The sequence below is a fragment of the Microcebus murinus genome, chromosome 1, assembly GCF_040939455.1.
Source record: "Microcebus murinus isolate Inina chromosome 1, M.murinus_Inina_mat1.0, whole genome shotgun sequence".
NCBI lineage: Eukaryota > Metazoa > Chordata > Mammalia > Primates > Cheirogaleidae > Microcebus > Microcebus murinus.
Genome location: NC_134104.1, coordinates 115,212,873 through 115,240,658, shown reverse-complemented (window position 1 = coordinate 115,240,658; position 27,786 = coordinate 115,212,873). Strand labels below are relative to the sequence as shown.

The window sequence follows — 27,786 nt, the reverse complement described above, 5'->3', positions numbered from 1 at the left end:
GAAATTTCCACTCCCGCCGCTATCTTGTGACTCGTCCACGCTGCCACCCCGACTGGTCGGAAGAGCGCGAGTGCGCGTGAAGTGTGGGTGTGGGTTGCATGAATGTGTAGCGGTGAGTTAATCACAGAGGTACATTGTGCATGAAAACGCACTTGAATTTGGACAGTAAAAGGCCCTTAAAAAGGTTGGTTCCTCCCTAATTCCTTTTTAATTACAGAGGTCTTCTTTTCAAATTTGCTTCTTTGGGGGAAAGTAAATCCTGTCTGAGCAGCACAGTTTTTTTCTGTGCCTTCAAAACATGTGAGTGATGGTTGCATGTTAGCAGCTTTTTTCTGTGCGTGAACTCTTTGTTTTAAAAGAAATATTTAAAACATACCAGTGTAGTGCTGCTTTAGGATGCCTTTTTATGAGAGGTTGTATTAATGTTTCAGTACGGACTAGAGTTTTATTTTTTGTCCTTATACTTAAGTAAACTAATTTTACCTTTTTTAAAACTTTTGGAAAATATTTTATTGGTGGGTCTTGACAGACCTTTTTTTTCCTGAGTGGGAATAAGTTTCTAGAGTTTAGAACTATTTGGCCACATTTTTAAGAGAAGCGTGAAGAGAGTAAATTAGCTATGACTCAGAAAATAAACTGTTGCTGCTGACTGAGATGGACTCCTCCAGGGTAGGAGGGCGACTTGAAGTTCTATCACAGGCTGAAAGGGACTTTGGAGGTTTTTTAGCCCCACCCCCATTTTAGAGATGAGAAAAATGAGACCCAGAGAGGTTGTGATTTTTGCCTTGTGTAAAATTACATATTCCACAGAGCCAAGAAAAGAACCCAGTTCTTTAATCCTGCTCCAGCGGTTGTATTATTTTACGGTTGTCTTGCCTACCCCCAAGTGCGGCCCCTTGACCGAATCCAGACTTCTCCGGATTTGTTCTGTAAAATTTGGATTCGATCAAAAGGCTGAATTCAAGGCCTCAGAAGGCCGCATGTGGCCCCAAGGCCACAGGTTCCTCACCCTGCATAGATCTTGCATCCAGAGTTAAATGGAACAAAATGATGAACAATCATAAATCTTAACTGCTTGTTTCTAGTGTGTACCAACTTTTTGCTGAAGAATTTGAGTGGTGGAGAGGAATTAATTTTTATAACTATGCCTACTTTCCTTTCTCTCTTTTCAGTGCTTTCTCATTTCCTGTACAGAGTAGCTTCACCTTATGTTAGAATGACATTGCTTATTGCAGATAATGCTCTTTAACCTTTGTGTTCTATGATCTTAGGTAGAGATTTTATTGGTTATGTGCATTTGTGTAGATAACGTGTGCAGTGTTAAAGGGCTGTAAAAGTAGTACAAGTAGGCTGGGTGTGGTGATCCTGTGATCAGGTGATTCACAGGTGATGCCTGTAATCCTAGCACTCTTGGAGGCCAAGACGAGGGGATTGCTTGAGCTTGGGAGTTTGAGACTAGCCCAAGCAAGAGCGAGACCGCCTCCTCCCCCCATTAAAGTACGAAAATTAGCCTGGCATGGTTGTGTGTGCCTATAGTCTCTTGCTGAGGCAAGAGAGAATGGCTTGAACCCAGGAGTGTGAGGTTGCAGTGAGCTATGATGATGCCACTACACTCTACCTGGGGTGACAGCAAGACTCTGTCTCAAAAAGAAAAAAAGAGATAGTACAAGTACAGTTGGGATTAGTTTTAGAAGGCTGAAAGGCAAGATCTCTTTTCAAAATTGATTATAAGTATTAATCTTACCAGTGAATAATCAATCTCTGTGTTTATCCTAATAATAGTAAGCCAGTGCAGAATGGCATAAAATAGGTGGAAATTATCCATAATTTTATACCAACACAAGGGCATCCCTCTAAGGATTTGTGAGGGAATGGTGAGAGGGGCTGAAATCCATACTCAGCTTGTGAGGCTGTGTACTCTACAGCATGGCTGGGGCTGCCCAGGGAAGGGGCACCTTGTTCTAATTCTCACAAAGGCAAGATCAGTTTGGAGAGCTATGCCAGAGCTATGCGTCTGTGGGGATATGTCTGCCAGGAGATGTACCTTTTTTCTAATTCTCATGAAGGCACTGTATGGGCTAGCTGCTTGATCTCATCACCTCAGAAATACTATTAACATTTCATACATATCTTTCTGAGATGTGTTTAACGCTTGATTTCACCGTTTTGTAAAAAGATCAGACAGTAAGTGTTTTATAATTTTCTGAGTATATTGTGAGGATCTCCTCATGTTAATAAAGGTCTATATCACCATTTTCTTTTTAAATTAAAAAATTTTTTTTCTTTTTTTTTTTTTTTTTTAAGACAGAGTCTCGCTTTGTTGCCCAGGCTAGAGTGAGTGCTGTGGCATCAGCCTAGCTCACAGCAACCTCAAACACCTGGGCTCAAGCAATCCTATTGCCTCAGCCTCCCGAGTAGCTGGGACTACAGGCATGCGCCACCATCCCCGGCTAATTTTTTTTCTATATATATATTAGTTTGGCCAATTAATTTCTTTCTATTTATAGTAGAGACGGGGTCTCACTCTTGCTTAGGCTGGTTTCGAACTCCTGACCTCAAGCAGTCCTCCCACCTTAGCCTCCTGAGCAGCTGGGACTATAGGTGGGCACTGAGCCTGCCTAATGTCACCATTTTAATAGTTGACTAGTGTTCCATTGTAGACTTAGATGTTCTGTGATTCTTTTTTTTTCTTCATTATTTGTATGTATTAGTCGTCTGTCTATTCCCTTCATTCGTGCATATACCTTTTTACAGATTTATTTCCTTGGGATATGTTTGTACTGGTGGAATTTCCAGGCCATTACATATGTACCTTTTACATTTTGAAACATATTGTCTATAGTGCCCTCTGGAAAGTTTCTGTCAGTTTATACTCCCACCAACAGTGTATAGTGATGTCTCCTACCTTCATCAACACTGAAGCTATTCTTACTGTGTTATCTCTTAAAATTTACATTTGCTCATAGCAGCTTTTTTTAAAAGAAAAAAAGCCCTTTGTCATTTGTATAAATGTTTTTTTCCAGTTGTCTTTTTTACTTTTTTAAATCCTAAATTTAATGTAGATGGTGGGAGAAAAACATTGCATCCATTTTTGGCATTGTAGCGTTGCTGGATCTACTGATATGTAGAGGAAGGTTTTCTAACCCACAAGATTTTGTAAAGACAGTCATTTAAGATGTTTTAAGTCTTTAGTATGTATGTCTGTCCCATTTTGGCTGAGGCTCCTCTCCAAGGGGATTAAATACATTAAGAAGCACACATATTTAAAAAGCAATTCTGCTCTTTACAATTAGGGTAAAGTGAAAATACTGCATGTTACATCACATTGCCTATTTGAAACAGCTATATAAAGATTTTGAGTACTTCATGGTATATTTGGCTATCACCTTACACATGGCTACAACAGTTTCAAAATGCTTACATACACAAAGGTTACCTTATTTGATTTTCACAACAACCTTCTACAATAGACTAGGTAAGTTATCTGAGTGTATCTAGAGCTGGTTTCTCAAACTGAACAGTAAGTACACATCAGTAATAAGTAGCTACTGTTTACGAAACACAAGACAAAAACTTAGCACCTTGTGGCTGATGTTGCAAATATTAAATAACTTAAGTGCATTAAGTCTAATTAGAGTCAAAGTAGTGAAGCTTGGAGAGCATCTGCTATTATTTAAACTATAGGGGCCATTAGCATTTTTAAATAATGAAATAGAATAGTAAATATATATATTTCTTTTTTTTTAAAATTTTTTTATTTTTTTTTTTTTTTTAGGCAGAGTCTCACTTTGTTGCCCAGGGCAGAGTGAGTGCCATGGCATCAGCCTAGCTCACAGCAACCTCAATCTCCTGAGCTCAAGCAATCCTACTGCCTCAGCCTCCCAAGTAGCTGGGACTACAGGCATGCGCCATCATGCTCAGCTAATTTTTTTTCTTTATATGTTAGTTGGCCAATTAATTTCTTTCTATTTATAATAGAGACGGGGTCTCACTCTTGCTCAGGCTGGTTTCAAACTTCTGACCTCGAGCAATCCTCCCACCTCGGCCTCCAAGAGTGCTAGGATTACAGGTGTGAGCTACCACGCCCAGCCATAAATTTCTTATACCTAAGGAAAAAATGTGGTTTCAGGACAGTTTTGTGTATTTTGTATACATAGATATACCCTGATGTAAAATGTATTTCTTACTGTGGTCATAATTTAAAAATCTTGAAGGGCACCTAATTTAGCCCAACGTTCTCATTTCGTAGGTGAAAAAAATTGAACCTACATTGTCTGATGTCCAAAATTCACCCTGTGAGAGGGCCAGGGGTGAGGAACGTTTTTCAATGGTGGAAGGCTTCGTTAATTAAGCTGTAATTAATGAAGCCTTCCACCATGAAAAACGTTCCTCACCCCTGGCCCTCTCACAGGGTGAATTGTGGCATTCAAGAAACTTCAATTAGATTTACTTAAAAATGTATGTTATTTTGTAAAAATCTAACTACTGTGTACTTAATAATTTCAAAAAATGAAAACTGTTAATCTTAAAGTTAACTTACCTTTTAATAACTTTGTTGTGTCTGCTTTTTGTTGGAAAACATGTGAATATTTGGTTGCAGCACGAAGGTCAGCAGTTTCAGTTGATCCTCTAGATGGGTATCAGTCATTTGTGACCTTAATGTGTCTTGATATGGGTTAGGTAACAGAATGTAGATTCTCAGCAATAAGTGGTTGAAAAGCAAGAAAGCATTTTCCGGGCATGTTGCTGAAGGCATGGGTGTTCTACTGCATTTTTCTGTATTTCAATAGGATCTTTCTTAGCCAGTCATCTACTGAGAGCTCAGTCAGTGCCATCTGTAGTTCTTTTGGTGCGGCTTGGTGATATCAACTAGGTGAGGCTGAAATGCTAATTTGAGTGTGATGTCATGATGCTCAAACTCAGTGAACCTTTCATTGTATTCTCCCAATTAATAGGTCTATGACAGCTGTGTATTCTTCAGATGATTCACATATATCATCCTTCTCATCTCCTGACCTTTGCTAACTGGGGAAAATGCTCACCTGAAATTTCCTTGTGAAGAAGTGTTTTTAAAAAAGATAGATTTTTTCAAAATGTTTGTATTTTTTGCCACATATGACTTAGTTTTACCTTGCAAAGAAATACTCAGGTCGTTTTGATTTGATGCAGTACAACATCACACAGAAATGCTGCATTCCTATAGAAATCTTCTTTCAATAATTCACATTGCTGATTCTGTTCTTCATAAATCTGTTCTCACAGAGATAAAATTTTGACTAACACCTGTCCCTGCAATAGCCAATGCACTTTGGAATGATATGGCAAATCCACACTGAATACCTCATTGATCAACTTTAGCATGTTACAAAACTGGCAGAAACTGACAATGCTTTGTTGCATTTGCATGAATATTGTTAACAATGCTTATAGCTTATTGCAAAGTGTCACTTAAAATAGTAGCTTTAGCACAAGAGATTTTGCTGATGCAAAATACAATGAAAAGAAATGAGAGCAACTGGATCTGTTACTTTTTTTTATCTGTGCAATATACTGCAATATACTGCAAAAATATATATATATTTTTTATCTGTGCAATAAACTCTTTGTGTTTTCCTATCATGGAAGGTATACCGTCTGTACATATACTCACTAAATTTACCAAATTCAGTCCAACTTCATGACATTTATCTTGAAAGTTGTTGAAGATACCTATTCCCCATGTTCTGTTTGCATGAGTACCCAATACGAGTAACTCTTTGTAGCAAAGAAAATCTTCTGTTGTGACCTGAAGTATTAATATAAAACCTGCACCATTGAATAATATATATTTTCCTTTTGAAGTATTGCATGAAGTTGTTCTCTTAAGTTGAAGGCAAAAGAGGCAGGTGTTTGTACTTTGAAATGTTTATTAGGGTCTAAACTTCCTACAGTTTTGACTATGCATTCTTTCACAACTTCTACATCACTGAATGGCTTCCCCCACCCCGAGTATGTAGGCTACTTTCAAGTTGCTTCAGTGGCATTATTTCCCAGGCTTATTGTTGCTTGAAAGAATTGTCTTTGCTTTTCATCTTATAATTTTTACAGTGTAATGTTTCGCCCCTCTCCAGTTTAAAATATTTGTAGTCCTTGTGAGTATTATAATATTGTTCTGTAATTTGAATTCAGTCAAATGTCTTCACATAAGGACCTGAAAGGTCACATGTGGCCTTAGGTCTGCAGATTCCCCACCCTTGCCTTGGGCCTTCAAATTCTAAGGCCAGAATTTTTTTTCTCCTTAAAAGTATGCCATGATATGTTGTCATTTAATGATATATACTTGTGGGCTTCTTTGCAGTTCATTTTCTTTATTATCTGTCAATAAATGTTTTATATTAACATTAACTTAAAACTAGAATTACTGATTTCCAAGTATAGTCAGGATTCTGGTCCAAAACTGTTAGCCACATATATTTTGTTCGTGTGCTTTTTCCTTTTGTTGTAAGTCCATGAAGTGCCATTTTCTCACTCACCTTCTGGGTCATATCTCAATAAAGGCTGTGCTTTGGAGACCCAACTGCATCCCATCTTGGGTGTCTGTCTATGGGGGAGAAGGCAAGAGTGTGTATTTTTCCAGCATCACACAATTTTGTACAGTGGTGTTCTTTGTTCTGTGGAGTGTGACATTAAAGAAAGTTACAAACCTTACAAAAATGTGTACCTGTTGTGAAAGTAACAGGACTTGCCTGACCCTGTGTGCCGACTATGAGTGCAGGTCAGTGGTGGCAGTAGCAGCAGAGCAGGGCAGGTACATATCCATCACCCAGCAGGACAGACAGCACTTCCTGAATTGTCCAGGAAGCAGTCCTGTAGTGGGTAGTGGAAGGGAGAGAAGGTGATAGGTTTATTCATTATGTTACTGATACCATTGTAATTATGGTAGCATGTGCTTTGATATTAAGGAGCAACTTCTCCGCATTCCCAAATTAATTTGATTTCTTTGAAATTGACTTTTTATTTCTGTAGAATTAAACTAGTTGTATTAAGAGAAGTTTTAAAACTCACATCTATATAGTAACAATTTTTCCATGATTTTATCATGTTTAGGGACCAGTTATTTAACACTGATCATGTAATAGAAGAAAAACACCTGTTTAACTCTGAAAGGTAAATTTATTATTTTCTAATTGTGCATTTATTATGTAGATTTTTGAAGTAAAATCACCTGTAATGTTTAACCAATTAGTATAGCCACTGCTAACATTTCAAGAGTCTTTTTCCTATGTGTGAATAAATTTTTTAAACATACAAAGCAAGTTTTTAAATATACAGTAGGATACCTGGTTCTGTCACGGACCACCTCTGCCTTTTTCCTGGAGGTTAATGTGTTGGGCGTATTCTAGGCTCTCTTCCTCACCTTTGTGGTGAATCTCCACACTTCCTGCTTACATTGATCTGTTCTAGCAGCTTTAGTTATTATCTCTGTTTGGACTCCCAAATCTGCATGTCTAATCATATGGCTGCCTGTCAGAAAATCTTTAGTGATAGGTTGGGCACGGTGGCTCATGCCTGTAATCCTAGCACTCTGGGGGTGGGTGGATTGCTCGAGGTCAGGAGTTCGAAACCAGCCTGAGCAAGAGCGAGACCCTGTCTCTACTATAAATAGAAAGAAATTAATTGGCCAACTAATATATAGAAAAAGTTAGCCGGGCATGGTGGTACATGCCTGTAGTCCCAGCTACTTGGGAGGCTGAGGCAGCAGGATTGCTTGAGCCCAGGAGATTGAGGTTGCTGTGAGCTAGGCTGATGCGATGGCACTCACTCTAAAGTGCTCTTGTGTATACCATGGCATCTTTTTCTATTATATCATTTATAACTTTATATATATTGTTCTTGCCTGTTTACTGTAAGCCTCTTATTCATGTCTTATGCTCATCTTTGATTCTCTAACATCTCACTTGTCCTTGTACTTAATATAATAAAAAGTGGTTGAATGAATGAGCAGTATTATGAAATGTTCCCATGTAGTTAGTCTTCTATAGCATTGTTTATGATATCTTCACAGTGTTTGATGGTATAATCCTTCCCCTAATGTTTGGGTATTTTCCTTTTTCGGGGTAGAGGAGGCTACAGTACTGACAAGTTTTCATAGAAGTTCAGTGTTTAAAAGAAGCTTACAGGTTATTCCAGTTAACTTTCTGGTTAGAGAGTCAGCTGGGTTTGTGATGTGCCTGGGTCCTGCATCTAGTAAAAGTAGCAGAACCAGGGTTATTATTTAAGTCTTCTGCTTCCTGCTTTATTGCTCTTTTTAGCTTATACTACTTTTATGAGGACCTCATAAAGTCTTTTTTTTTTTTTTTAACTTACCTGCTCTCAGATTTAATGGGAGTTTATTTAAGAGTGTCCTTCTCTCCCCTACAGGGTGCTATTACAAATAATATTTATCTTCTTTCCTAGCATTCTCATAAAACAAATTGCACAAATCATCCACAAATTTTAGTTCTTGGTTAACATTTCTCTAATTCCAGGTCCCTGTTTCTTCCTAGTTGCTTTCTGCATATCCCACAAATCTCGAGAGAGAGAGGCTTAGATGTCTTAACGTTTTTTTTTTAACTCCAGTACATACATCGTTGGGCAAACAGCTTATTTCCCTTCCTCCATTGAAGTTCTGTCTTGCTCCTGTATTTGAAAATTTTATTTTATTTTATTTTATTTTTGAGACAGAGTCTCACTGTGTTGCCTGGGCTAGACTGCCATGGCGTCCTCCTAGCTCACAGCAACCTCAGACTCCTAGGCTCAAGCAATCCTACTGCCTCAGCCTCCCGAGTAGCTGGGACCATAGGCATGTGCCACCATGTCCGGCTAATTTTTTCTCTACATATTTTTAGTTGGCCAAATAATTTCTTTCTTTTTTTAGTAGAGACAGGGTCTCACTCTTGCTCAGGCTGGTTTGGAACTTTTGACCTTGAGCGATCCTCCCTCCTCAGCCTCCCAGAGTGCTAGGATTACAGGCGTGAGCCATTGCGCCTGGCCTGTATTTGCAATTTTTAAAAATAGCTTCACTGTCCTTTTTGTCCTCTAGGCTCTAAACCTGGCCAAATTGTGCTGGTTCCACTTCTGTGACATCTCTTGAATCTGTGTAACCTACACACCCATTACTACTACTGCAATTAACTCAGGAATTAATTTTTTCTGACATAATCAACACTTCCTCCTTCCCCATATCTTCTGAAAGCATACATTCAGAGGACACCCGGGATGCTCATTTTTCCTGGCTTCATAACCCTAGCCAACTGTTCCAGATTTTATTTTCATAGCCCTTAACATTTCCACTGACCCTGTCCTTACTTTATCAGGATCTAGTAGTTCCTTTTCTTTTTTTTTTTTTTTTTTTTTTTTTTTTTTTGAGACAGAGTCACGCTTTGTTGCCCAGGCTAGAGTGAGTGCTGTGGCTATCAGCCTAGCTCACAGCAACCTCAAACTCCTAGGCTCAAGCAATCCTCCTGTCTCAGCCTCCCGAGTAGCTGGGACTACAGGCATGCGCCACCATGCCCGGCTAATTTTTTCTATATATATTAGTTGGCCAATTAATTTCTTTCTATTTATAGTAGAGACGGGGTTGCTCTTGCTCAGGCTGGTTTCGAACTCCTGACCTCGAGCAATCCGCCCGCCTCAGCCTCCCAGAGAGCTAGGATTACAGGCGTGAGCCACCACGCCCGGCTAGTAGTTCCTTTTCTTATAAACTCTGATCAAAAACTTAAAGCACCAGATGAAGATTCTTTGTAATGTTTTCAAAGTTGTTCCAAGTTCACATAGACCATTGGCTTTCCACCTTTTATCCATGGCTTTAAAAAAGTGTAGTATTCTTGACTCAGGGGAAAGTGGGCTCTTAACTCCTGATGCATCTCCAAAAAATCCAAGGAATCAGTTGGAATCGTTGTGTCCTAAACCAGTGTGACCCCACTGCTATCAGGTTATTTCTAAGGCTGCAGCTTTGATCATGTTATTCCCCATACCCCAAAACTGTTTGGATCCCCACTGCTTTCAGAAAGTTTAAGTAAGTTCTTGACAGCCTGGTGTTCCAGGCTACTATATATTGGGTTGGAGCTAAGTTTCCAGCCTATAACTCATCATTTCCCACCTTTACCCTCCCCATCACACTCCGTGTTGTAGCCACATTGGTGTATCTGCTGCCCCTTGGTCTAGAATGACTGTATATTCCCTCTCCCATCTCTTCATTTTCTGCATATTCTTCCCTACTTTGCAGACCTAGCTTGGGTGCCAGCCCTGCCATGAACCTTCTCTGAAATGCGTAGGCAGAAATAATACCACTTATTTCCTCTAACACCTAAAACTTTGTATCCAGGATTATAGTAATATATATATTGCTTCTACTAACTGGATGTTCTTGGGAAGGCAAGGTTTATATATGCATTTTATATCTGTACTGCATCTAGCACATAGTAAGCATTTACTTTTTTTTGATGAGCAAATTGTCATTTTATCAGTTTCAGCTTTGAAAGATCCATCTATTACTTGGACTAAAGTTGAGAATGTAATGGGTTAATTGGTATAGCTCCACACTTTGAAAGTCTTATTTGTGGAGAAAATTGTACATACAAGCATAATTCTTTTTTTTTTTTTTTTTTTTTTTGAGACAGAGTCTCACTTTTGTTGCCCAGGCTAGAGTGTGTGCCGTGGCTCACAGCAACCTCAAACTCCTGGGCTCAAGCGATCCTCCTGCCTCAGCCTCCCGAGTAGCTGGGACTACAGGCATGCACCACCATGCCCGGCTATTTTTTTGTATATATACTTTTAGTTGGTCAATTAATTTCTTTCTCTTTTTAGTAGAGACGGGGTCTCGCTCAGGCTGGTTTCGAACTCCCGACCTTGAACAATTCGCCCGCCTTGGCCTCCCAGAGTGCTAGGATTACAGGCGTGAGCCACCGTGCCTGGCCTCTTTTTTTTTTTTCTTGAGACAGAGTCTCACTCTGTTGCTCTGGCTAGAGTGCAATGGTGTCATCATAGCTCACTGCAGCCTCAAACTCCTGGGCTCAAGCAATGCTCCTGCCTCAGCCTCTTGTAGCTGGGACTGCAGGCATGTACCAAAATGCCCAGTTAATTTTTCTATATAATGGTATAATTCTATCACTTAGCTCACTATGACTCCGCTCTACTAAATTTGTGAATCATTTTGATGTTTCCACATAGGGCATCATAGTAACAGTGAGTCTGGGGGCATATATTTTCCTACTTGATGTATCTTAGAAGTACACCAGTATGCTGAAAAGATGACCAGACTGGGACTCAGAATATAGACCTAAATTCTGTAGTTCCACATCTCCATCTAAGCCTAGATAACTCAATCTCTTGGCCTTGGTTTCCTCTATAAAAGAAAAGTTGTATGAGATAGTTTCAAATGTGACTTTGAAATTAAAAACAAAGTCTATAAATGCTTTAGAATAAGAGGCAGCAAACTTTAAAGGACCAGATAATAAATATTTTAGGCTTTGCCAACCATATGGTGTCTGTTGCAATTACTAACTCTGCTGTTATAGCTTGAAAGTAGCCATAGGCAATATGTAAACTAATGGACCTGGCTATGTTTCAATATTTTATTTACAAAAAAAGGCAGTAGCCGTGGTTTGCTTTAGAAGTTAGAGTTGGTGGGCCCCGCGTGGTGGCTCAGGCCTGTAATCCTAGCACTCTGGGAGGCTGAAGCGGGTGGATTGCTCAAGGTCAGCAGTTTGAAATTAGCCTGAGCAAGAGCAAGACCCTATCTCTACTATAAATAGAAATTAATTGGCCAACTAATATATATAGAAAAAATTAGCCAGGCATGGTGGCGCATGCCTGTAGTCCCAGCTACTCGGGAGGCTGAGGCAGGAGGATCGCTTGAGCCCAGGAGTTTGAGGTTGCTGTGAGCTAGGCTGACACCATGGCACTAACTCTAGCCTGGGCAACAGCGAGACTCTGTCTCAAAAAAAAAAAGTTAGAGTTAGTGGTCAGTGTAGGCTGACTAAAGAAATCTGAACTGGTTTTAAGTGGGATGTGGACTCTTGGCTTTGTTCTTTTTTCTTTTGATATAACAAAACTAACTTCATTGTTTGAATTTTTACAATACAGATGTGAATGATAAATCTACCATTATTCACAGCTTCTTCCCTGAATAACTCCTCTTAACTGTGTAATGAATGCTTTTTAAAATGTAGTATGTGGTATGTCCATTTGTGGATAAAGGTCTGGCAGTTTCTTGTAAAAGTAAATATACACATACCCCATGAGCCAGCAGTTCTACTCCTAAGTGTTTACCCAAGAGAAATGAAAACATATGTTCACAAAAACACTTGTACAAGAATGTTCATAGTAGCTCTATTAATAATAATTCCAAACTGGAAACAGCTCAGTTTTCCATCAGCAGGAGAATGGATAAACAAATTGGTATGTCTGCATAATGGAATACTACTCAACAGTAAAAAGGAATGAATTGCAGATATGCAAAACATGGATGACTCTCACAATTAAGCTGAAAGGGAAAGAAAGCTTTGTCAAAGAGAGGACATACTATATGATTTTATTTGTATAAAATTCTAAAACAATTCCCTGTGCTGGAAAAAATCCCAGAATGGTTATTGCATTGGGGCAGTGGGCATGGGGATTGACTGGGAAGGGAAGGGGCCTGAGCGAACTTTCAGGAGGATCATGATGTTCTCTGCCTTAAATGAGGCTTTGGATCACATGGTAAATCTATTTGTCAAAACCACTTAATGGTACATTGGAGATTTGTGTATTTCCGTAAGTATAATTTTCCCCTCAATTTTAGTTAATATGCATGCTGAATTATTTTGGGGTAAAGTATACTGATGTTTGGCAACTTCAAATACATCTTAAAACGAGACATAGTAAAATGTTAATTGTAGAATCTAGGTCAGTTTAAAGGTGTACACTGTTATAGTTCAACTTTTCTGTCCATTTGTAAATATTCCTAATGGAATGTTGGAGCAAAAAGAATATGAATACATTTATGTGTTTCTCTGGACCACCTTCACCAGTCTCAGTCTTTCCTGCAGATGGTTACCAGTTTTCTGGTCAGTCCTTTTTTCAGTGCATTTATGTACATGTATATAAATGTATATGTGGAATATGTAGGAACTAAGGTAGTTTTATCTTTTTCACTTTTACATGAGTAATAGGAAAATCTTTTGTTCCAGAACTTGATATTTTCACTTAATATGTCTTGGCTGTGTTTCCATGTCAGTATATATAGATTTGTCTCATTCTTTGAGTCATTGCAAAATATTCCACAGTTTGCAGATAACACTATGAATGTATATATTTCTTTTTATGAATATTTGAATTGTTTACAGTTTTTCTCTTAAAAATTGCTGCAGTGATTATATGCAACTATTTATCTAGATTAGATAAACTGAGAAATAGAGTTGCCAGTTTATAATACATTTTTATTTTTATTAATAGATTGTCTTCCAAAAATGTTTATAATTCCACCAGCAGTGGGTAAAAGTACCTGTTTCCCTTTAACTTTTTGAGCACTGGATATTGTCACTCTTTAGAATTTTTTCCAGCTGGGCGCAGTGGCTCACGCCTGTAATCCTAGCACTCTGGGAGGCCCAGATGGGTGGATAGTTTGAGGCCAGGAATTTGAGACTAGCCTGAGCAAGAGGGAGACCTCGGCTCTACTAAAAATAGAAAGAAATTAACTGGACAACTAAAAATATATAGAAAAAATTAGCCGGGCATGGTGGCGCTTGCCTGTAGTCCTAGCTACTTGGGAGTCTGAGGCAGGAGCATTGCTTGAGCCCAGGAGTCTGAGGTTGCTGTGAGCTAGGCTGACCCCATGACACTTCTAGCTGGGGCAACAAGAGTGAGACTCTGTCTCCAAAAAAAAGTTTTTTCCATTTTGATTGGATGCTGGTATCTGGTTGGTTTCATTTGCAGTTTCTCCAGTAACTACTACTGAATATATTTTTATATTTGCTCACTTTCCTTTTTTTTTTTTTGAAATGTTTACAATCTTTTGCTTATTTTTTGTTCTGTGTTGTGTTCTTACTGGTTAGAGGAAATTCTTGATACACCTTGAATGTTAAGCATTTATTGTGTTTGCAGATATTCTTTACAGTCTCTTGCTCATCTTTTTGCTCTCTTATTTTTTTCTTTCATTTTAAAAATTGTAGGCCAGGCACAGTGGCTCATGCCTGTAATCCTAGCACTCTGGGAGGCCGAGGCAGGAGGATCGCTAGAGCTCAGCCTAAGCAAGAGTGACTCCTGGTCTCTAGAAAAAATTACCTGGTTGTGGTGGCACATGTCTATAATCCCAGCTACTCGGAAGGCTGAGGCAGTAGGATTGCTTGATTCCAGGAATTTGAGGTTGCTGTGAGCTAGGCTGATGCCATGGCACTCTAGCCTGGACAACAGTGAGACTCTGTCTCAGGAAAAAAAAATCGTAGTGGTTTTAAATTAACATTATCACAAGTTTGACAATGTTTTCCAGGCTTTTCTTAATCAGTTACCTCAGTTTATATAATCTGTCATTTCCTCACTGATTTGAATTGGCAACTTACTACATGAAAAAATTTCCATTTTATATGGGTTTTATTTGGATATTGTTGTTGATCTGTATCTCCTGTGTGATTATCACGCTATAGTATTTAGGCTGTATATAAGTATAAAGTAATAATTGAAAACATTTTATTGATCAAATTATTTGATTTGTTATTTAAATCTATTGAATATTGTTGTGTTTTTTTGTGGAGACTGGGTCTCACTATGTTGCTCAGGCTGATCTTGAACTCCTGGCCTCAAGTGATCCTCCCAAAGTACTAGGGTTACAGGTGTGAACTATGGGGCCTGGCCTAATACTATTGAATGTTTTAGTGGGGCATATTTTTTGGGGGGGGTTGTCGGGTGTTTTTCTGAGACAGGGTCTTCTGTTGCCTGGGCTAGAGTGGGCTAGAGTGCAGTGGTGCAATCATAGCTCACTGCAGCTTCAAACTCCTGGGCTCAAGTGGTCCTCCTGCCTCAGCCTTTTGAGTAGCTGGGACTACAGGCACATACCACCATGCCAGCCAATTATTATTATTTGTCATTGTTGTTAGACACAGGGTCTCACTGTTGCTCAGGGTTGGTCTTCAACTCCTGGCTCAAGTGATCCTTCTGCCTCAGCCTCCCAAAGTGCTAGGATTACAGGTGTGAGGCACTGTTCTTGGCCCTTGGGGTTTTTTTTGTTTTTTTTTTTTTGGCCCTTGGGGTTTTTAAAATTGCATTTTGTATCTATTCATTTGTGTTTTTATCTTAAATATCTCCTACTTTATTTGAATTTATTTTAGTCTTCAACTGAAAACCTGTCTATTTTGTTAGTGGCTGCATTAAGACTGTAGATTTTACTTTGAGTTCTGCTCTGACTACATTATCGTTTTGATTTTTGAGTATTTTTATTTTGCCTTTTTAATCCCAGGATTAAGATACCATTTTCTAGATTTTTAGTCATTTCTAATATATTTTTATTTTAGATAATTTGGCCTTGACTTTTTAAGTTTCTCAATTTTTAATTTAGTTTTGTTTTTATTTTTTATATTTTAAGTCATGGTCAGTTTGGGGACTATGCTCCAATTTTGTAAAAGGTATAGTTTCTGATGAGTGCAAAGTTTTACATATGTTAGATAACTGTTAGTTGTGCTTTTAAAAATACATACTGTCCTTTTTTGTCATTCTGCTCAATCTGTGGATTTCAGAGAGAGGTATGTTGAAATCTCTACTCATGATTGTGGTAAATTTTGTAATTCTGCCTTTCCTTTATATATCTGAAGCTATTTAGCATCACGAAGGTTCATGGCTGTTATGCTGAATCTTCTTGATGTGTTTTCATTTACTTTTATTATAAAAGGTCTTCATTCCTATTCATGCTTTTTGACTTGAATTCTAGATTGTTTACATCTACATTTCTTTTTGTTAGCCAAGACCTTTATTGTTTGACTACTTTTACATTATGCCTTCCATAGTATTGGGGTTTTAATTCCCCATAGTTATTGAATATAAACAAATTTGAAATTTCAGCCTTATATAAAGTATAAACTAATATAGTGACAAGGAGATCACTGGCTGCCTGGTGAAGGATGTGTGAATTGCAAAGAGGCGAAAGGAACCTTTTGGAGATGGTGGAAATGTTCTGTATCTTTGATGTAGTGGGATTTCACTTCAAAACTCATTGGAATCATATGGATGAAATTTATTATATGCAAATCATTCCTCAGAGCTAATGAGGAAAAGCAATTAAAATCAACATTTATTTTGATGTTACCAATGAATCTTAACTGGTTTCTTTGCTCACTATTGCTTTATGTATTTTTCTTTGTCTTAGACTTTTAAAGAAAATCTGAAAAAATGAAAAATATACAATTATAGTAACTGTTTATGAAATTTGGTCTATGAGCTTTTTTTGCTTTAAAATTGAACAGATACATAGTTTTTACTTCAAAAATGGAGGGGATTAAGACAGTGTAGCTAAAATTCAAGTCCTCCTTGACTACATCACCCATCTCCATCCTTTCCACCCTATTCAACAGTTACTACTCTTTATGGATTTGATTTGTAAGTGGTCCATTAACTAACACTCATGTACATATATTAATAGAATTCTATAACTCTTGAGTGTTTTAAATTTAAGCATATGCTATATATTAATCAGAGGTTACTTTTTTCCACTTGAGGTTTTTGAGATATATTTCATTCCTTTTTAACTGCTATTTATAGTTTTCCATTATGTATTTTATTTCTCCTTTCCCTTGTTTGTGGACAGTTTGTTAGCATTTTTTTCCCCTGTTGCTTTCTATTTGTTCATTGCACGACCAATTCTTCGGGTAGAATTTGAGGGTAGTATATTTTCTATGTCCTTGTATGTGTAGAAATGTCTTTAATTTGTTTTCTTGATTTGTTTGTTTGTTTTAGTTTATTGTCATTTTTCCCTAGGTTAGAATAGATTGTTTCATTTTTGGCCAGTGAGATGTCTGATGTCAGTCATATTTCTCTGCCTTAGGTAACCTGTTTTATATTTTTAGAAGCTGTAAGAAATTTTCTCTTTATTTTTGGTATTCTAAAATTTTACCTGTTTCTGTCTAGGTATAGGATGTTTTCCCGTATTGTTCAACTTTTCCAATCTAGGCACAAGACTCGTTTATTATTCCTGTAGGCATCCTCACACCACTTCCCTTCTTTTGCGATTCCAGTTAGATTTGCTGATACTTCTGGTTCTGTCCCCCATATCTCAACAACTGTTCATACGTTTCCTGTCTGTCTTTTTGCCCAGTGTTGTGGAATACCTTGGTTTGATCTTTCTGCTTACTGAATTTTTCTTTAGCTTGACCATTTCTCTCTAGATCAGCCTATCTACTATGTTTTCGTTTTGCTTATTAACATCTTCATTGACGTGTAATTGACATATAGTAGACTGCACATACTTAACGTGTATAACTTGTGTTTTGATAGACACATGTATGTGTATATGAATACTATACTCATGAAACTATCTCTCTAATGAAGATAATGAACATATTCACCCCCAAAATTTCCTCTTGCCCATCTTTGTAATCCATCTATCTCCTCACCTTGGCAGGTGCCAGAAAAATAGATCTGCTTTTTTGACATTTCATTTTAAGTAGTCATGTGTTCTGAGAAATGTGCTTAGGAGATTTTGTTGTTGTTTGAACATCATGGAGTGCACTTACACAAACCTAGATGATATAACCTACTACACACTTAGACTGTGTGGTATATAGCCTATCACTCCTACGCTACAAACTTGGACAGCATGGTACTGTACTGAACACTGTAGACAATTGTAACACAGTGATAAATATTTGTGTATCTAAACATAGAAAAGGTATAGTGAAAATACTTTGTAAAGACTTTTTATTTTTATTTTTTTGAGACATAGTCTCACTTTGTTGCCCAAGCTAGAGTGGATGCCTTGTGTCAGCCTAGCTCACAGCAACCTCAATCTCCTGGGCTCAAGCGATTCTACTGCCTCAGCCTCCCAAGTAGCTGGGACTACAGGCATGTGCCACCATGCCTGGCTAATTTTTATATATATATATATATTTTTTTAGTTGGTCAGTTAATTTCTTTCTATTTTTAGTAGAGACGGAGTCTTGCTCAGGCTGGTTTCGAACTCCTGACCTTGAGCAATCCGCCTGCCTCGGCCTCCCAGAGTGCTAGGAATACAGACATGAGCCACCACACCCGGCCTGTAAAGACTTTTAAAAAGGTACACCTGTTACACAGATCCCCTAATTAAAAAAAAAAAAAGGTACACCTGTATAGGGCACTTAACCATGAGTGGAGCTTGCAGCACTGGAAGTTTCTCTGGGTGAGTGAGTGTGAAGGCTAGGACATTGCCATATACATACATACATACATATATATTTTTTTACTTTTTAGACTTTTCTGTTAAAAACAAGACTCAAATACATACATTAGCCTAGGCCTACACAGGATCAGGACCATCATCATCAATATCACCTTCGTCTACCTCCATATCTGGTCCCATTGGATGGTCTTCCAGGGGCAATAGCACACACACAGCTGTCATCTCCAGTGACAGTGCCTTCTTCTGGAGTGCCTCCTGAAGGACCTGCCTGAGGCTGCTCTACAGTTAACTTTTTTAATAAGTAGAAGGAATATACTCTAAAATAACAAAAATTATAGTAAATACATAAACCAGTAATATAGTTGCTTATTATCATTATCAAGTGTTACACACTATACATAAACATATACTATCCTTTTATCTGACCGGCAGCGCTGTTGGTTTGTTTACACCAGCACCACCATAGACAAACGCTTGAGTAATGCGTCATGCTACAACACTTTTACAGGCAATAGGAATTTTTCAGCTCCGTTATAATCTTATGGGACCACCTATGTTATGCAGTGCATATCTGTATGTTTAATTACACAGTACGTATTTCTTGTTTGGGAGTGTGGGGTCTGATTTGTTTTACTCAGCATAATTATTTTGAGACCCATTTATGTTTGTATGTGTTTCCATAGTTCATTCTTTTTTATTGCTGATAGTTTTCCATTGTATGAATATACATGAATTTATTTATTAATGCATCTGTTGATGTGCATTGGGTTGTGTGCAGTTTTTATTGACAAAATATCTGAGCATTCATGTACCTTTCCCCGCTGTGTGAACATGTGTTTTCATTGTTCTTGGGTAAATATCTAGGAGTAGATTGACTGGACCCTGTGCTGTATACTGATAACTTTTTTTTAAATGGTCAAACTTGTCCTTTTTTTTTTTTTCTTTTTAAATACATTCCACCAGCAGGGTATTAGAGTTTCTGTGATACCACTTCTGGGCCAGACTTGGTATGCTCGTTCTTTAAAATTTCTAGTATTCTGGTGGGTATGTAGTGGTAGCTCATTGTAGTTTTGACTTATCCTTGCCTGGTGACTAATGATGAACTTTTTTTATATCTTTGGTGAAGTTTCTATGCAAATCTTTTGCCTACGTAAAAAATAATGTGTTTTGTTGTGAGAGTTCTTTATATATTCTAGATGCCAGTAAGACCTTTTGTTGGTTATAGGTTTTGCAAATATTTTCTCCTAGTCTTTGGTTTGCTTTTTCATTTTCTTAAGTGTCTGGGTTCTTTAGTTTGATTCTTCTCCAGTTGAGCTTATTTGTCTACTAAATTTCTTATTTCAGTAACCAGAATATGAAATCTGATTTGTAAAAATTATCCTTTTACCTTCTTACTCTATATTTTAATTATGCTTACTTTTCCTTATTCTGTTTGCTTTTCTTGTTTTTTTTTTTTTGTTTTTTGGGGTTTTTTTTGAGACAAAGTCTCGCTTTGTTGCCCAGGCTAGTGGTGTCAGCCTAGCTCACAGCAACCTCAAACTCCTGGGCTCAAGCAATCCTACTGCCTCAGCCTCATGAGTAGCTGGGACTACTGGCATGCACCACCATGCCCTGCTAATTTTTTATATATATATATATATATATATGTATGTATGTATATGTATATATGTATGTATATATATATATATATACATATATATAATAGTTGGCCAATTAATTTCTTTCTTTTTTTTTTTTTTTTTTTTTTTTTTTTTTTGAGACAGAGTCTCGCTTTGTTGCACAGGCTAGAGTGAGTGCCGTGGCGTCAGCCTAGCTCACAGCAACCTCAAACTCCTGGGCTCAAGCAATCCTTCTGCCTCAGCCTCCCGAGTAGCTGGGACTACAGGCATGCGCCACCATGCCCGGCTAATTTTATATATATATATTAGTTGGCCAATTAATTTCTTTCTATTTATAGTAGAGACGGGGTCTCGCTCTTGCTCAGGCTGGTTTCGAACTCCTGACCTGGAGCAATCCGCCCGCCTCGGCCTCCCAGAGTGCTAGGATTACAGGCTTGAGCCACCGCGCCCGGCCAATTTCTTTCTATTTTTATAGTAGAGACGGGGTCTCACTCAGGCTGGTTTTGAACTCCTGACCTTGAGCAATCTGCCTGCCTCAGCCTCCCAGAGTGCTAGGATTACAGGCATGAGCCCCCAACCCCACCAGGCCCCTGGCAATCACTAATCTACCTTGTCTCTATAGATTTGCCTATGTTCTAGTCAATTCATATAAATGGAATCACATAATAATATGTAGCCTTTTGTGACTGGCTTCTTTCATGTAGCATATAATGTTTTGTTTTGTTTTTAATTAAAAAAATTTTTTATATTTTAGAGACAGGGTCTTGCTGTCTTGCACCTGGCCTCTGTTTGCTTTTCTAACGCAGTTTTTTCCAGAAGGTGTTACATTCTTTGTTGAGTTTGGTGCTTTGTTGAATTAGTTTTATCTTGAATGTTTGATAATTATTGGTTCTGTGCTCCACCTCTTTGTGTTTAGACTTACTTGTCACTGTATTCAGGGATATAGGTAGCCTGTGTAGCCACAAGCAGTGTAGCTATGGAGACTCTCTACTCCTTTAGATTCTCACCAACCCTGCAGGAAGGATATTGCCTACTTTTCCAGCCCAAAGCACCCAAGCTCCCTGTTCCCACTTCAAGCAGATGCTATTGCTAGTTGCTTGGCACCAGGGGCATGTATGTACTATGGAGAGGAGCAAAGTTACACTCAACCTGGCTGCTCCTGCTGTGCTACTACATCTAGTCACCTAGTCTTTGACCCAGAGCTCACCCCTGCTCTCCTTCTTTGGTGAACAAACTCACTTATTTCAGGAGGCTCTCTGTGATGTCCTTTTTCTCCCTCTCCTTGCTGGAGACACTTATTTCTTCTGTTTCCTCTGTCACTTGTGACTGAACTGTTAAAGGGAACAGATCTTATTCACATGTAAATTTCTATTGCCCAGAGTAACACAGAATGCTAGAATGATATTTTTTCAGAGAATGGGAGTTTTGATTAGAAAAATAACAGAGCTTGAGGCTCCCTGGTAAAGCAGGCCACATAAGCTACTAGTCTGTTTCTCTAACTGGTAGGTTAATATTAGGCAGGTTATTTAATCTTGTTTGGGGTTTCTTTTTTCTTTTTTTTTTTTTTTGAGACAGAGTCTCGCTTTGTTGCCCAGGCCAGAGTGAGTGCCATGGCGTCAGCCTAGCTCACAGCAACCTCAAACTCCTGGGCTCACGCGATCCTCCTGCCTCAGCCTCCCCAAGTAGCTGGGACTACAGGCATGTGCCACCACGCCCAGCTAATTTTTTCTATATATATTAGTTGGCCAATTAATTTATTTGTATTTATAGTAGAGACGGGGTCTCACTCTTGCTCAGGCTGGTTTCGAACTCCTGACCTCAAGCAATCCGCCCGCCTCAGCCTCCCAGAGAGCTAGGATTACAGGCATGAGCCACTGTACCTGGCTGGTGTTTCTATATTATAATTTTAATAAACATATAAAATGTGATAGTATGTACTTATATAACTACATATATTTTATTATAAAAATAGTATGTGCTCATTGGTTTTTTAAAAATTCTTTCTTTCAATGAGGAACAAATGGTTTTTTAAAGAAATAGTGCTGGGACAACCACATACAAAGCAATGAAGGAGGACCTCTACTTCATACCATATACAAAATTAACTCAAAATGGATCAGAGACCCAAACTTAAAAGATAAACTGTAAAATTCTTGGAAGTAAACTTAGATGCAAGTCTTTATGACCTTAGATTAGGCAGTGGTGACTTATGTGACACCAAAAGCACAAGCAACTAAAGAAAAATAGGTAAATTGGGCTTTATCAAAATTAAGAACTTTTTTGCTTAAAGGACACTATCATTAAAGTGAAAAGACAACTCACAGAATGGGAGAAAGGAATTGCACATCATATGTCTAATAAGGGGCTTATATCTTTTATATATAAAGAACTTTTAGAACTCAGTAACCCAACCCACCCTCCCCCCTGTTTAAAAATGGGCAAAGGATCTGAATAGACAGTTCTCTAAAGAAGATGTACAAATAGCCAGTGAGTTCTTGAAAAGATGTTCAGCATCATTTACCATTAGAGAAATGCAAATTAAACCCACAAAAGAGATACCACTTCACACCCACCGGCTGTATAAAAAGACAATATGAAGTGTTAATGAGGCTGTAGAGAAATTAGAACCCTGCTGTGGGAGTGTAAAATGGTACAACTGTTTTGGAAGACAGTATGCCAGTTACTTAAAAGGCTAAACATAGAGTTACCATTTGACCCAGCAGTTCCACTTACAGGTGTATACCCAAGAGAAATGAAAGCATATGTCCACGCAAAAACTTGTGCATTATTCACAGTGGCCAAAACGTCTAAATTCAAATGCACATCAACTGATGAGTGGATCAATAAAATATTATGTGTCCATACAGTGGAATATTATTCAGCCATTTAAAACAAATGAAAACATGCTACATGCTGGACATGGTAGTGTAGCTACCATGTAGTGAGCTTTAATCACGCCACTGCACTCACTCCAGCCTGGGTGACAGAGCAAGACCCTGTCTCTAAAATATAAAAAAAATTTTTTAATTAAAAACAAAACAAAACATTATGCTACATGAAAGAAGCCAGTCACAAAAGGCTACATATTATTATGTGATTCCATTTATATGAACTGACTAGAAAATAGGCAAATCTATAGAGACAAGGTAGATTAGTGATTGCCAGGGGCCTGGTGGGGTTGGGGGACAGGGAGGAATGGGAACGTGGATGAATATGGAGGGTTTGTTTTGAGGCAGGGTTGAAAATACCCTAAAATTTATTGTAGTGGTAGTTACACAGCTCTGAATATACTAAAGGTGATTAAACTTTAAATAGGTGAATAGAATGTGAATTATACCTCAATAACATTCATTTTTTTTTTTTTTTTTTTGAGACAGAGTCTCACTTTGTTGCCCAGGCTAGAGTGAGTGCCGTGGCATCAGCCTAGCTCACAGCAACCTCAAACTCCTGGGCTCAAGCAATCCTACTGCCTCAGCCTCCCGAGTAGCTGGGACTACAGGCATGCGCCACCATGCCCGGCTAATTTTTTCTATATGTATTAGTTGGCCAATTAATGTATTTTGTATTTATAGTAGAGACGGGTCTCGCTCTTGCTCAGGCTGGTTTCGAACTCCTGACCTTGAGCAATCCACCCGCCTCGGCCTCCCAGAGAGCTAGGATTACAGGCGTGAGCCACCGCGCCCGGCCAATAACATTCATTTTTAAAATTCAAATATACAAAGAATTTCTAACCTATCCATATAATTAAGTTTTTAAAATTTATACCTGCCTCTGCTTTAAATGTTTTTGAACTATAAACAGAATGATAATTTACTTACCAATTGTAAATTGTTTCTAGTCATCAGCATCCTCTGAAGAGAGGCACAATCTTTCTATTACAGTATCTAGGTACCTTATTTCTCCCTACTTCCAGATTATGTGTGCTGCGTTGTATGATAAAGAATTTGTCTGGTCTTTGTCCCAGGTTCCTGGCACTGAGATTCTAAAGACCCTTGGAATTTCCTGAGTAATAGGAGTGTCTTTATTATGTTAATGAGGTGGCTCTTGACAGGCCCCTAGTTGGCTTCAGTATGGGAGCTGTTCCCCAGAAAGAGGAACCAGGTACCAAGATGGCTGGAGCCTTGAGCCAGCATTACCTCTGGGGAGGGAAGGAGTGGGGACTGGAAATCAAGCTCAATGGTGCAGACTGGTTTGATCAGTCATACCTATATAGTGAAACTCCAGTAAAAATTCTGGACACTGAAGCTTAGTGGCGCTGCTGGGCTGGGGAACAGATGTGCTGGGAGATGTGCCCGGATTGCATGAAGAGAAAGCACGGAAGCTGTACTCCTTCCCAGACCCCCGTTCTGTGTATATCTATATAATAAAACTGGAATCCTAAATAGAGTGCTTTCCTGAGTTCTGAGAGTCATCTTAGTGAATGATCAAACTCGAAGGGTGGTGGGAACCTCCCAGATTGGTAGCCAGTTGGTCAGAAGGGTAGGGCACCTCTGCAGTGGGGCTTTCTTGTGGAGACTGCACCATTAGCTCATGGTAGTTAATGCCAGGATTGAACTGTGCACCCAGTTGGGATTAAAACAGTAGCTGGACAGAGCCCTTAGCAAACTGATCACTTCTTTGAGTTTGGTCTTCTTTTCTTTTTCTGCAACAGGATCGCAGTATGTGGTAGGAAAGTGATGCTGTCTGAAGGTGACATCCTGTTGTCTCTTCCTTCTGTCCTCTCACTCCTTATTTTGGCCTCCTGGTAATTGGGGGGAAGGGTGGAATGCTAGTGCTAATTTAAATGAAACTGCTTTAACTGTTTCCCCTTTACTTGAAAAGGGGGTGGAGGGTGGCTTCCTGTCCTGCAGTTTAGAAATAAGTTATCTAGCTTTCCGCACAATCTGTTTTGGAGTCATGGAGTCTTTTTGAGAATCAGAAGAAAGTTGTGGAGCCACTCACTAGGAGAAAAAATATATTATTATAGAAATCTTAAAAAGCCCTCTGAAGTTACTCCTTGTGGGGGCAGTGGGAATCCAAAGATTGCATATCAAGAACGCCTGCTACTGTCCCTCTGCTAGGAATAGGGTCAGGCAAACAAAAAAGGAGATTTCTTAAGACTAGAAAACAAAGCTTGGCCGGGCGCTGTGGCTCACGCCTGTAATCCTAGCTCTTGGGAGGCCGAGGCGGGCGGATTGCTCAAGGTCAGGAGTTCAAAACCAGCCTGAGCAAGAGCGAGACCCCGTCTCTACTATAAATAGAAAGAAATTAATTGGCCAACTGATATATATATAAAAAAATTAGCCGGGCATGGTGGCGCATGCCTGTAGTCCCAGCTACCCGGGAGGCTGAGGCAGAAGGATCACTCGAGCCCAGGAGTTTGAGGTTGCTGTGAGCTAGGCTGACGCCACGGCACTCACTCTAGCCTGGGCAACAAAGTGAGACTCTGTCTCAAAAAAAAAAAAAAAAAAAAAAAAAAAAAAAAAAAAAAGAAAACAAAGCTGATGTGATTTCGACTCTGTGGAGTTAGTTATTTTTCACTATTGCTATATCTGGGGATTTGTTTAATATTCTTTGAAATTTTAAACATTTAAATATAAATGAATGACAACACTTTCTGATATTAGAACTTTGAATGTAGACATCTGAGAAAACAAATTGATTTTAGGTGTTCCCAAAATAAATCATTAGCTCAGGATAGGTTTATCTTAGTTTTTCCAAATTGTGAAGGAAAAGTTAAGCCCTGGATGTTGAAACTGTGTGTCTGCCAAATCTTAATTTGTGCTTGGTGGTGGAGCAGTGAAGTTCCATTGATCAGAGGGCTTGTTTCTGGTCTTGTCCTTTTTCACTTTTGCATGGGCCCTTCCACTTGACCAGTGTTTCCTAAACTTTATTCTTTGAGAACCATCTTTATGATTTCACCTTCTCTGCACATTTCCTAGTTGTTATTCTTTAAATTACCTCACTTTTTAAAACTTAATGTGAAGTACTATCTGTAGAATATAGATTTAATGTACTAATAAATTTTTACTTGCCACTTAAAGGAACATATAAATATTGGGAGTTTTGTCCTACCTAATATCACCTTTTTATCTCTTTAGAGGGCATCAAGTTCATTATGGGAAACACTCCCATCTGTGCTGGGAATTATAAAGCTTCACTTTGAACCAAAGTATAAGCTGTAGAAGCTACTTTAACTTGGAAGAACCCGAGGAACCTAGGAGGGATGAGGGTTGGGTGGGTCCTGCCTGCTGAAATACCCCTTGCTTGGGCAAATTTGTGTCTTGAATATGGAGCTATTTGGCTGTGTGCATGGCAAAGCTTGCGATCATAGCCTTGCAATGAACCGTTGGTTTGTTTTTTGACCTGGCCAACACACACACACACGTGCACATATATGTGTATCTTCACATTTCATAACTTTTATTTTCTTTTACAGGTTTGATCTTGCTCTTCTACCTAGTTTTTTATGGTTTCCTGGCTGCACTCTTCACATTCACAATGTGGGTTATGCTTCAGACTCTGAATGATGAGGTTCCAAAATATCGTGACCAAATTCCTAGTCCAGGTAAATAGTTTGCAGTTATCATGGCTTTTAATAAAATTGAGCTATAGTTTATTTTCACCATAAATCTGTTTTATGTAGCATATAGAAGATAGTTGAACCTTGGAATTAGGTAAGGTAAAGATTTTGATTGTTTAATATTTACATACTGATTTAAAGACCTTCACATTCATGTATTGATAAATCTTGAGGTTTTTGTCAGGAATAAGCAGAAATGAATATCAAGAATTCTAATGAAGCCAAGTTTGAACAGTATAGTTATAGTTATGAATGAATTTTATGAACATTATGTAGTTTTACTTTGGCTTGCATAATTTACCTATAAATTATATACTTCAGCTCTAGCTTGGGTTAAAGCATTGGTCTTATAAAATACATGTTTCTAGGCCAGACAAGGTGGCTCACAGCTGTAATCCTAATACTCTGGGAGGCAGAAGCAGGAAGATCTCTTGAAGTCAGCAATTCAAGACCAGCCTGAGCAAGAGTGAAGACCCATCTCTACCAAAAACAGAAAAAATTAGCCAGGCGTGCTGGCACTTGCCTATAGTCCCAGCTACTCAGGAAGCTGAGGCAGGAGGATTGTTTGAGCCCAGGAGTTTGAGGTTGCTGTGAGCTAGGCTGATGCCACGGCATATTAGTCCAGGTGACAGAGCAAGACTGTGTTTCGAAAAGAAAAAAGTTAGCTGTCTTTATGAATAATGTTTCCATACAGTTGTAATTTAAGTGACAAAAGTGCTAAGATTTTGATGCGCTACAAATTTTGTCCTTGTATTAATGGCAAATTGACAAAACTTAAAAATACTGTTTTGTTTTTTTGGTTTTTTCTTTGGAGACAGTCTCACTCTGTTGACTGGGCTAGAGTGCCGTGGCGTCAGCCTAGCTCACAGCAACCTCAAACTCCTGGGCTTAAACAATCCTGCTGCCTCAGCCTCCCGAGTAGCTGGGACTACAGGCATGCACCACCATGCCTGGCTAATATTTTCTATATATTTTTAGTTGACCAATTAATTTCTTTCTATTTTTTAGTAGAGGTAGGGTCTCTCTCTCGCTCAGGCTGGTTTCGAACTCCTGACCTTGAGCGACCCACTCACCTCAGCCTCCCAGAGTGCTAGGATTATAGGCGTGAGCTTCCTTGCCCAGCCAAAAATACTGTTTTGATAGAAAAATAAATATAGAAAGTTCAAAGTAAAATTACGTTTTTTAAAAGTAAGGAACAGAACTCATAATTAACTATAGATAATGAAACTTAGGAGAGTTTTCTAATT

At 38.6% G+C, this 27,786-nt stretch overlaps 1 protein-coding gene across 1 annotated transcript in view; it reads left to right on the top strand.

Moving 5' to 3' along the window:
- Positions 1-27,786, top strand: part of ATP1B3 (ATPase Na+/K+ transporting subunit beta 3) — a 42,216-nt gene that overhangs the window by 762 nt on the left and 13,668 nt on the right. The window contains exon 2 of the mRNA XM_012762349.2: positions 26,396-26,524. Coding sequence (XP_012617803.1) covers positions 26,396-26,524 — 129 coding nt within the window. The remainder of the gene's footprint in view (positions 1-26,395; positions 26,525-27,786) is intronic.